Source organism: Cavia porcellus, unplaced genomic scaffold, assembly GCF_034190915.1.
Source record: "Cavia porcellus strain 051 isolate PalLab524CR breed Dunkin Hartley unplaced genomic scaffold, mCavPor4.1 scaffold_11, whole genome shotgun sequence".
NCBI lineage: Eukaryota > Metazoa > Chordata > Mammalia > Rodentia > Caviidae > Cavia > Cavia porcellus.
This window is the reverse complement of record NW_026947494.1, coordinates 61956719-61968983: the sequence shown is the minus strand read 5'-3', so window position 1 is coordinate 61968983 and position 12265 is coordinate 61956719. Positions and strand designations below refer to the sequence as shown.

The following is a 12265-nucleotide window of genomic DNA, read 5'->3' as shown; positions in this document are numbered from 1 at the left end:
ACTTTGCAGCATGATTCCCCTCAAGGTTATGTGACAAGGCTGCATGATAATGTTTTGGTATTTTATGCATGATTGTAACTGTCACTGTGCTTTGCAAAATTAAAAATTCCCGGAATGTCCAAATGTCCACAGAAGAATACAATGTAGCTTTTGGCAGGTGGAATGAAGTGTCCTGCCTCAGACGTTGTCCGTGCCTCATTCTTTCTCCTACTCTTTTAGTTCACTAAGTTGCAGAGGCTGATATCATTCTTGGTGAATAATGCGGGGCCACGCTGAAAATTTGTGACAGAGCTGGACCCTCGTCATCACCACGCACTTTGTCACTGAGACAGGGTAACCCATGGTAACTAAGCTCCTGCGGTGAAGGGGCAGAGAGCCTCGCCAGCCTATCGCTCTATAAAAGGGAGCCAGCAAAGGGACCCTACCAGCTGCTGGCTCTCAGCCGGGGCAGGTGCAGGAAGGAGAGCCCGGTTCTGGGGGCAGAGCTCACAGCGCACGAAGGAAGGCCAGCATGCCACCCAGCCACAAACTCCAGTGTCACTTCGTCCTCCTCGTCCTGGCGGCTCTGAGAGGGGACAGCCGGTACCTGGAGGTGAGCGGTCCCCGCACCGACCCGCCACAGCCCTCGGGTGAGGGTGAGGGTGGGCTGGCTGCCGCCGTTCACAGCCTCGATGGGGCAGCCCTTTGCTGTCTGCTGGGTCCTGCTAAGCTTCGCCTTCCTAGCCTTTCTCGCTCTGCACACCGCGCCTGCCTTCCTTCGCCCGGGGAGAGGTCCTGGCATGACGGGAAGGCTCAGGGGCCCCGGGACACGGACTCCTTGTCCGCTCACTTTGCCCTGCGCCTGGTCCACTTTCCTACCCACTCCTTCAACTTTCCGGACTGACCCATTTTCTTCGCCAGCTGCAAGATGCCGCGGACTACGACCCCTTCCTGCTCTTCAGCGCCAGCCCGAAGCGGGACCTGGCCGGGGAGCAGCAGTACCGCCGCGCGCTGCGTGAGTGGCATCCCTGGGTCCTGGGGTCCTAGGGTCGGCGGGGGTCCTCGGGGGCGGTTTTGCCCCCTCTTTGGGGGAGCGGGGAGTATGCGCCGCGGGGCGCGGAGCCCGGGCTGCAGAGCTGGAGCGGGGGGCGGGGATCCCTGCACCCCGACCCCGCTCCGCGTCCCCAGGGTGCCTGGACATGCTGAGCCTGCCGGGCCAGTTCACGTTCACCGCTGCGCGGCCGCAGCTGCACTGCGCCGCCTTCTTCATCGGCGAGGCAGAGGAGCTGCTGTCCATCCGCTTCGACCTGGTGTCCATCGACTGCACGCGCGGGGACTTCCTGAAGGTGAGGAGCCAGCCCGAGACGTGACAGGGGGTGCAGTCGTGGAGGGGGGTTGGTGAGAGCCAGGTGCTGCCCTCCGCAGGGGCTCGAGGGCGCGACCCCAAGAAAGCCCTCGCTACATCTCGCAGGGCTGGCGCCTCTGGGACTTCCAGACGCTGAAACTTGCAACGCGATGCCCTAGAGTCCAATCCAGGGCTAACAAAATACGATGCAAAGCCTCCCGCGGGAGCGCTGGACTCCACCGAGGGAGGCTCCAGCCGCTCTGGCCCACACCGGAGGGGGTCTGGTCGCAGGGTGTGTGTTTGGAGCCCTGAAGCACTGGCTACTAGGGGGACACTGACAGCGGAGAGGAGACAAGCGCCCAGCTTCACAGCACCTCCTCTGAAGGTTAGGGTCAGCCTGAGCCCTCTCCTGCTCAGGGAAAACAGGATTGGAACCTCGAGGCAAGCTGTTTTGGAACCTGGCCTGCGTGTTAGAAATAATTTGTGTGGGTCTTGGTCATTCTGCTAATGGGGATTAGGTGGCACTCATTAACCCGGAGACCTGTGTGATGCTGGGAGCAAGGTCCACTAACTGGCTCTTTGTCCAACCCCCATGCATGGCCCCAGAGGTGACCCTCCGCCCAGAGTGCCGTCCCCAGCACTCCTTCGTGTTCTAAAATAATAGGGATGGCAGGTAAAAATGTGAAGAATGGGGTTTGCAACCATTGCCAGATAGGGTTAAGGTTCCAGTTTCTTTCTTTCACTGCCTATTTCTGAGGTATTTTGTTCACATTCCAATGACTATAAGGAAAGAAAGGAGCTAAACAAACCTCAAATTAGGTTAAGTTTGGATTCTTCTGAAGATGGCATATGGAGAGTGAGTGTAAGAAAGTTTACTTATTTTACAGAAGAAGAATTACTCGCAATCTGACAGTCAAAATACACAGAGCTGAAAAACTGGGGAGGAGCAGGGGCTGTCAACATCTCACTCCAGCCCAAGGCTTAGCATGACACCTTTCCTCCCCCTCCAGCACACTGTGATTTCAGGAGCTGTTGACAGTGACCACGTACATTGTATTATTATTATTTTTGGAAGGTATTCGATGGCTGGATCCTCAAGGGGGAGAAATTCCCCAGCTCCCAGGATCATCCTGTCCCCACCACTGATCGGTACACAGACTTCTGTGAGAGTGGTTTCAGCCCAAGGAGCATTAGATCCTCCCAGAATGTGGCCATGATTCTCTTCCGGGTCCATGAACCAGGAAATGGATTCACAGTAACCATAAAGACAGATCCCAACCTCTTTCGTAAGTGATCTCTCTGCCTTCTCAGTCAAAGGACAGGATTTGGTGCTCAACTCGCCTTTGCAATGGTGGTGATTACTCACAAGATTAACGGAATTTGAGCTGAGAAATTATTTGAGTGGAAATTCATTTGTAATTAGAAGCATCCTAAACGATAGTCTCTGTTCATTATTAGGACTGTCCAGGCTAGAATAGTAAACTAGTTCATGGTGGCTATAATTCTATTTTTTCTCCAAAGTCTTTTGATCTGTTACTATGATGCTTTCAAGGAGAAAACCTTAATCTCCTGAGTCACTTTACTCAGCTAAGATAGGATTGAAGGATCAAATAGGAAGCTGTGATCTTACAACTAGCCCCTGAGGACACAGCTGGCACTGTGTGTCTGAGATTCACTGGATGAATGCCCTGTACTGAGCAGAAGACCAAACCAGAATACCTGTGGGCTGCCCTTGATGCGGAGCCCACTACCTAATCTAGTTCTTTTCTGAGGGAGAAGTGTCAGTCCAGGCCAAAAGCATGTACTTTTTTTTTTTCTTTTAGTAGTACTGAGTATTGAAGCTGAGCCTTCACACTGTGCTACATCCCAGCCCTTTTTATATTTTAGTCTGAGACAAGGTCTCAGTAAGTAGCTAAATTGACCAAGCTGGCCTGGAACTTATGATCTTCTTACCTCAACCACCCAGAATGTAAAACACACATTATTTTAATCAAAATAAGTTCATTTGCTAATTTTTCCTCATTCAGAAAAAAAGACTTTCTAAAAATCAGAAAAAGCAAGTACATCACTCATTTTAGATTGAATATAATAGTATTAATACTAATACCATTATAATGTTAATATAATAACATTAAATATTAATATAGTATCAATACTAATAATTTACTAATTAGTATTATTAATACCAGTAGTTGAAGAAAATGTCCTAATCTATCAAAGGATAATATACTACTAATCTTCTGATTTTTACTTTTAAAAAAACTATTAAAAAGTTTACCAAGGAATTTCAGTTCTTTTTTGAAAGTAAGTGTAATTAAAAATAAAGGAAGGGGCAAAAAGTAGATCTAACCTATTCTGATTAATCAGAATCTTTAGATCTATAATCATAAAAATGCAAATGTTGATACTTCTGTTTCTTAGCTAGAAGAATAAATATATTTTAAGTGAGATTCAAAATAAAAATATTTCAGAAATTCTTGACAGTAAATATTAAATATTTATCTTTTAGTCAACATCAAGCAACAAAGGAACATGTATTTATCAATTTAAGTAAGCTGTCTTTTTTTCAAACTATTGTGTCATTATTATAAAATACTTAAAATTGTTTATTATTTAAAAACTATTATGGGTCAAATTCTGAAGAAGGCTTCAAAGTTGTTTGTTTGTTTTGGGGGTGGAGTCCCACTATGTAGTTCAGGCTGGCCTCAAACTTGTGGCGATCTTCCTGCCTCAGTCTCCCACATGTGGCATTACAGACATGTGCCACACAGTTAGTCAGAGTTTGAGTTCTGGCTTCACCTCAATTGTCCAGATTCCGAGCTTGGACACAGATTCTCATTAACAGATATTCTCCTAAATCTACCACCAGCTAGGGCTGCTGGCCTGGCTAACCATGTCATGTGATTGTTATAAACAAGGCAAACCCTAAGATGAAAGTTAGAAGCCTTGAAGCCCAGCACCCTCTGATGGTATTTTATTCTCCAACTCCTTCTGTTCTTTAATTGTCATTGTGATATATATTCTCTTCCCAGCGCAAGACCCTTAGCTCATGAACAGCAAGCTAGAGTAAGGACACAATAAATTTCTGTAAAAATGCAGCAAACCTAATAATGCAAATGCAATCTCTTTGTTTCTGCCAAGCTTGCAATGTCATCTCTCAGACACCGAATGGAAGGTTTACCCTGGTCATTCCTCGCCAGCATCGGAACTGCAGCTTCTCCATCATTTATCCAGTGTCGATCAAAATATCAGATCTCACCCTGGGACATGTGCATGGTCTTCAGTTAAAAGTGAGTGGCTTACTTGCTTCCTGAGTGTTTGGTGAGGCCACAGCTTTAGTGCAACAGATGCAAACTGGAGGAGCATGTTCCCCAGGCTTTAAACGCTCGTGTGTGCTTTTCCTGGCTGCTTTTACCAATCCCCTGCTATTTCAGTTATGCTGCAAATCACACACTCAGGTGCCCATTCTGACTGCTTCCATACTTTGCTTGTGATGTAAGGAATGCTTTCAATGGCTAAAGTTGTGGTATGTAATTACCATTGAACTCTCTTATACTCAAGTCTTTTATAAAATTCTCTCCTAGCAGAACCTAGCATGAGTCATCTACACAGCTGCTTTTCTGATTATTGGAATCTTCTTTTGACATGAAGGAAGCATCTCATAGACAGGACTATGGTAGGGAGGGATGTTAACTACAGCATAAAATGTAAGATTGGGTGCTTTTATATTGCAAAAGGCAGTAAAGTTTCAAAGATTTTGCACCATATTTCATTCACTACCTTTTGCCTCAAAAATGTTAGTTGAGACTCCCAATCAACTTGCTTTTAAAGGCGTTTCTGAATAACCTTAAAATGAAAGCAGGACTTGAACACATTTACTGGCATGGTAGTGCCTTTCCCATGAGTCACCCTCATTTCCTTTTCTTGCTCATCTGCCTAGGCTAAGATAACCCATACGTTTGCTAGTATCAAAGGTGGTCATATTTCCTGATCAGATTTTAGTGAAAGTCAAATAAATAGGACCAGGATGGAGACAAGAAAGTATATCCAATTTCCGCTAATCCTAAATAAGTCAGTGCTAACCTTAGCGCAAAACTAATCCTTTGATAAGGATGACTTTCAGTGCCTTTGGTCCAACGTGATATTTTTCATATTATTTTTGTAAAGCCCAGAAGACAGGAGATGTGATAGCAGACTGGGAGATTTGTTCTTTAGGTATTGAGTTTATAAGAAAAAGAATTTGGTATTTCTCCTTGACAATTAAGAGTCTCTAGTGTTTTAGGCATCTATTCGTTTAAAAGATTTTTTTTTTAGTACTTCTTGTATGCAAAGGACCATTCTAGGTGGTGGAACTGAGCGGCCAGTCAGATGGATCCTGCCCCCTTGACAGCCTGCACTCTCATGGAATGGGGCAGACAAAATTGCCTCATATGTCAAACAATGCTAAGTGCTGTAGAAGATGCACCAGAATGGTGAATAGTATAACAAGCAACTGGGCCGAGTCAAGACGGGGACCACTGGGCTAAGGTGTAGAGGAAAGAGACTTTCTGGAAAGGGATATTTTAAGTGAAACATAAGTGACAGATCAGAAGCAACCAAGACCTCTGGCAGAACAGGGCATGGAAGGAACAGTGGATTTGCTGGGTTCCAGAAACAGACAGAAGGCAAGGCATGCACAGGAGTGAGAAGCTTAGGGAGAAGGGCTGAGTGAGAGCACCCTGCTGTCCCTGTTATTAAGTCTGGTGGGAAGTGGTGAAGGGGACAGCTGGGAGGTGACATGCAGATGTACTGTCCAAGCTCGCTTGGCTTCCACATGGTAAACCGATGGGCTCAGGCCATGCTGCTCTTTCCATGGCTCTGTCAGACGTCTCTCTGAGTTTGATATTACTGTGACTCAAGATTATTCCTTATATACCACAGACCTCTAATACACTGGAATGTGAGTTCCACCCAGGGAGACCTCAGTTTTACATGCTGAGCAGGGTGTGGCGCAGGAATTTAGATGCTCAACTGCACATTGCTGTCGTCTAGCAGGAGAGAGTGGCACCTTAGAGCCTAACAGGAATATCCAGGGGATTACTGCTGAGGAGGACCCCAGAGAGGTCCCTATGCAACCTTGTTTTTGCCTTTATTTATAAGAAAACTCCAGGGTTTTCCAGAGAGGAGGGAGATGTTATCGAACATCTAGGAATAGGTGTGCCTGGTTTCCTTGTTTGTTTTTGTCTCTTCAATTAAGTGTTTATTTCTTCCCAACTTCTGCATTTCCCATTTCTCTCTTGAGCCTGTTGTTTCCCTTCAACACCACCTGATCACAGTTGAACCTAAAGAACCAAGTGGAAACTTCAACCTTTAGAGATGTTCCCCTTGGACATCATCTACTCAAAGGAAAGCCAATTAAATATTTTTCCCTTTCATCTCAAAATAGTTTAACTCTCAATTCATTAACGTGAAGCCTTTTGCACAATGAAGCTAATTAAATGTTTCATCACTTGATAAAATTATGGGTAATATAAGCATAGAACTGTGCACATGGTAGGACCTTTAAAAATAGATGTCTTGTTTGTCTTCATTAGCCAAAACATTCATTACTTTTTTTTTTTCTAATCTATGGGTTAGTTCCATTTGTGTTTCAGTGCCTGTCTGACTGTGAATTTGTGTACATGCTCATGCGCTTAGAGTTTGGTTCCTAGGCATGAGGGTCTGTGTGGTTCACTTCCAGCACTGTTGCCCCCCATGGGTCTCCCGATGGCTGTGCTTCAGTGAGAAAAGAATGGTGGGCAAACTGGTGACTCGAAATATGGGGAATGGTACAAAATTAAAATTGGGGGGCTTTATTAAACAAATAATTATGAGTTTTAAGACAGAGGCAAAGCAGTAAGCAGAGCTTGGGGTTCTCCTGAGCATGGCACTGGGTGTGCCTGCCCGTGATTCAGCCCTATTCTCCGGAAGGACCCTGAGGATAAAGGTGGCTGCTTGGTGAACCTGAGGTGAAACTTGGTGAAGTGAGCTTAGACAGAAACTGAAGCCCAGAACTATCTGGACAAGACTGGAAAGGACCAAGTGAAGCAGGAAAAATGATGACAGTGGATCTGAGGGTTTAGAATCCAGTTTTCTAAGTAGTTTGATGTGCTCACCTTGACAGCACATACACTAACATAGAGTAACTTGAAATAATTTTATTGGTAGAAATCATGTGTTTCAAAGAGCAGATGAAGTCCTTTATAAAGAATAGGAAAAGAGGTAAATTCAAGGGACACCCTGTGCTGAAGCTGTCTGTATAAAATGCAGATAATTGACTTTGTTTAGCTCTGCCAACATGTATTAAGACATTTCAATCTTTCAGTGTGTACATCAAGCAATTCAAAAAGCAAAACATCTTCAGGTCCCATTTTCATACAGTTTACATCAAGTTTACAGATTCCTGTTTCATCATTCCCACCTTTGAACTCAAATTATTTTTTTTTAAACATGAGCATGTTTTAAAAAATGATTACTTGACTGACTCAGGAAAGAAACTTTTATGTTTTTTTTTCTTTTAAAAGCTTTTTAATTTCCAGAGTTCCAGATATTAAATTTAGTGGCACTGCCAGGATTATTGATGGCTGATTAAGTGAATTCACTCATCCACTACTGGGCAAATGGACTGACTGCCATCTTGGTTTAAATATGTCTCGCTGTGCTCTCTTGCCCTCTTAGAAACCCTCAGCAGGCTGTGGGGGAACCGGAGACTTTGTGGAGCTGCTGGGAGGAGCTGGCCTGGATCCCTCCAAGATGATGCCTTTAGCTGATCTCTGTTACCCCTTTCATGGCCCTGGTGAGACAATTTTCAACTTTACTTATGTACCTATCAAGATTACTTCTTTACAGGAAACACTTTCCATTTTTAATACATTAGAACACAAGTTCCACCAGGAAAGACTTCCATTTTATATGTGAAGCTCATGTGAGATTTTTACATTAGAGTATGCACAGGATCAGAATTGGTTAAAATATCTGACACTGAGAGACAACTGTGAAGCAATGTAAATGTATATTTAAGGTTGTTCTTAAATGAAAAAGATCAATGTTTTACATTATTTCCATCCCGCTTTTATCCTCTGGAGACCACAGGATTTGCTAACTGAAAAACTAATAGTTTTCAGAATCACAGATTAATAGGACTGTAGTGAAGTAATAACTAAATAACTTTTCCAGGTATGCCTTATTCATAGTAATTAAACCACAAAGTAGTAAGATTTATGTGAATTTCTCCAAACAGCTGAATATCCCCAACTTCTCGTGGAGGCCATTTTGATTGAGATGTTAATTCTGAGACCTAAAAGTGGTGGCCAATATTAAAACACTGACTTAGGACACAGCTGCCATGAGATCGTCTTTGTCAGGGGCCAGGGAGGATTTTCCATGTGATCATGCTGAGGCGGGTGAGGAGGGGTGGGGATTCCTGACCCCAAAACCAACCTCATCAAGTGTGTTTGTGGATGACGTAGAACATTTCTAGGAGGGTTGCTCATCTGTCTGAACTTCAGATGTGGGAGTCTGGTTATCTTCAGAGAGATGCGAGTAAGACAGAAGACAAAGCACTCAAATCTCACAGTTAATTTTTGTGCCGCCCCTGCTGTCACCACACACTGCTCACCGACTGTAGATGGTGAAACTGCAGAGCAGACAAGTGTGTTGATCAGCTGTGCCTCATTTTATTAAAACCAGGTCAGCCTTCCAATCTTTCATGTCTCTGAGTTGATGCTAGAACCCGGATGCACAAAACACCTCTGAAATAGCATCGGTATGCACAGATGAGCACTAAGGCTGACGGGTGCTTTGCCCTCCCTGGGACTGCTGCAGGAAAAAAGTTTCAGATGAGATTTCAGGCAGGACTGGGCCCAAGCTTTCCCGGCAAAGTAAAAGCAAAGCCCATTTTACTGAAGACTGGATTTTTATACTAATTGGTCTCGAGCCTTGGGACCCCGATGTCCTCCAGCTAGTATCCTTGCTGTGGAGGGAGCTGCCTAGTGAGGAAGAAAGGTTAGTTGGGATGGAAGAACAAGTTTCCTCACAAGTTACGTAATTGAGGCCCAAGTCATTTTTTCTGCTTGAATTATGACTTGAAATAGGCAAAAGAGACTAAGGTTAAAAAAAACAAACAAACTACTTTTGCTTACGTTACATAGATAACTAGAATCAATTTTGAGAGTTTTTCTTTTGAGACAGGGTCTTACTAAGTAGTTCAGGGTGTCCTTGAACTCACTATGTAGCTCAGGATGACCTCAATCTGGAGGCAGCCCTCCTGCCTCAGCCTCCTGAGTGATAGGATTACAGGCATGTGCCCCCATTTGAGATGAATCACTCTTTGATTGACTTTAGAGTTTTTCTTTCATCTGCTCTGGTTCAGTGATCTTTTCCTAGGTTAAAAATAATATAGAACTACTAGGGACCCTGCCTCTTAAAGTGAATTTTATTAGAAGTATATAAACATCATAATGAATATACACATTAACTAAAGGAAATAGAGTATGCTATATAAATAAAGTTCAGAGTAAGATCAGAAAAAGAATGACCTTCTAAATTGTTTAAAGAAATTTGCCCTTCCTGGAAGATGTTAACCCAGGCTCCTTGGTTCTCATATTAAAGCAATGATAAGGATTGCATTTATTATATTCTCAGATTAGTATTCTTGAATTGTTTTATTTCATTAGAGTCCAGGTATATGGTCTGCAAAGTACTTGTTTCAAAAGATGATGCTGATATCTCTCAGAATTTAGAAATGATTTATGGAGTGAGGGGAAAAGACAAAAAAGTAAGACAGCAGAAAGGATTATTATAAGGCAGGTAAATCTTGCCACAAACACTGGCTTGAGATTGGAAAAGTAAAAGGAATGTTACTTTTAATAAAAATATTGTGACTTTCTATATATAACTTCTTGGATAGACCTGCACAAGAAGAGATAAAACAGCTCTCAGATACCTATACTGATAATGGAAACACTGGACATATAATGAAAACAAGTATTAGAAGCTGCTTCCTGTGAGACGTACCTGAAAAAATGAGAGCAAAAAGGCGCAGGTGGATGGTAAAACAGAGACAAGTATATTCAGTGTACAGCTTTACCATGCAAATGATTTTTTATATGTGAAGTAGAATTATCTTCTAGATTCAGAAAATAAGAAACATATGATTTCACCTCCATAAACACCAAGGAGTATATTCTGACCTGTAGACCTTGCCCACTAACTGCCACTTAGTACCCCAGATATCATGACAAAAAAATGCCTTGCAAATTTCCAACCTATATCTAGAGGACAGTGCTGACCCCAACATGAGCACTGAACTAAAGCTCATGTGCAGATTGGCCAGTCACCTCCGTCCTCTTTCCTACCTAGTCCTTTCAAGCAGGAGACATCTCCAGTCTTTTTTCAGATGTATTTGTTTTATTCTCACTTCTCACTTGCAGAGAAAGGCTAAGTTCAATTTCATGATTCTAGAATTAATTATATATTATAGTACAAATTAAACCCAAAGTATTATAAAGCCCCTTGCTTTCCTTGTGTTTAAATTAGTGAGGCAGTGGGGATGGTTTATGTGGCTCTAACTTACTGGGAAACTTTTTTCACCAATTATAGCCCAGATGAAGATTGGCTGTGACAACTCTGTGGTGCGCATGGTCTCCAGTGGAAAACACATCAATCGTGTGACATTTGAGTATCACCAGCTGGCACCATATGAACTGGGGAACCCAACTGGAAACAGCATCCCAGAATCCTGTTCATCTGGTCTTTAAATACAACCAGCTCCATGACTGCCATGCTGCTAGCTAAGTGAATTCTCAAAGGCTCTTGTACGTAATTCTGATGACCAGATAGTGAAAAGTCTTTCATACCACTCAGTATTCCTGGCTATGAACACACACACACACACACACACACACACACATACGCACACATGCACACAAACATACACAACCACATATTGTTTTGTTATCTTGCTTCCTTTTTGCTTGTAAGGTATCTCTGACCCATGAAGAAAATGAGCTCCAGTGGTAAACAATGTGTTTTAGTTGTAAATGTTTGTAGTTCTTTGGCATGTTACAAACCTGTACTGGTAAGACAGGTATAAAGCAATGGGCAATGAATGTTGGCACCTCAACGAAAAAATACTGCCAAGGAAGGAAAATGGTAGCATTCATAGTTTTATTACAGAGAAAATTTCAAAGTCTGGTGTATACCAAAGGAGTTGCATCTGTCTATTTTTTGTTTATAATTCTGTTTACAATAGATAGAAGTTGTAACTATTATTTATTTATAATTGTTTATAACAAAACTTTGTAGCATGGAAAAATTTTTCTGTCTTGCTTACTTTTCTCTTATTGCTGAAATAAAATACTCGATCCCCAAAATTAAGGAAGGAGAGGTTTATTTAGCTCACGGTTTGTGGAGGCTTCAGTCTATAATCTTTTGGGTGCAAGGCAGGGTGACACATGGCAAAGGGTAACAGTTCATACTGTGGAAGACAGTAAAAGCAACAAGAGCAAAACAGGCAAAAGGAAGGAGCAAGCCTCTTTCCCTCCCTTATATTGTATGCAGGCTACTCACTCCGGGGTGGGTGCAGCACTCACACCACCAATCACAACACTAGACAAAGAACCAATCACAAACCCTAGATTCAGTCACCTCTAAATAGCTCACCTCGCCATGATTACATGAAGCTTTGGGGGGACACCCAGACATAAACCATTTTGCTCCTAGCCCCCCAGAGACTCATGCACAACCTTTACGCAAAAGGCATTTAGTCCATTTTAAGATTTACCAAAATCTTAACAGTTTCAGTATTACTGAAAAGTCCAAGTCCCAAGTCTCCTCTAAGATCTAAGGCAAACTGCTAGCTGTGAGCCCCTGCAAAAATGAAAAGAAAACCGAACATTTCCAACACTCAGTGACACAAGACAA

The 12265-nt window shown here is 43.1% G+C and overlaps 1 protein-coding gene across 1 annotated transcript; it reads left to right on the top strand.

The window, feature by feature from the left end:
• The first annotated feature begins 250 nt into the window (after window positions 1–250).
• On the top strand, window positions 251–11715 carry Crhbp (corticotropin releasing hormone binding protein). The gene is made up of 7 exons (XM_013152840.3): window positions 251–592; window positions 901–994; window positions 1168–1325; window positions 2400–2610; window positions 4466–4614; window positions 8021–8138; window positions 10943–11715. Exons 1-7 carry the CDS (start codon window positions 512–514, stop codon window positions 11098–11100), a joined length of 969 nt encoding a protein of 322 aa, XP_013008294.2. The 5' UTR covers window positions 251–511; the 3' UTR covers window positions 11101–11715.
• Window positions 11716–12265: the final 550 nt, after the last annotated feature.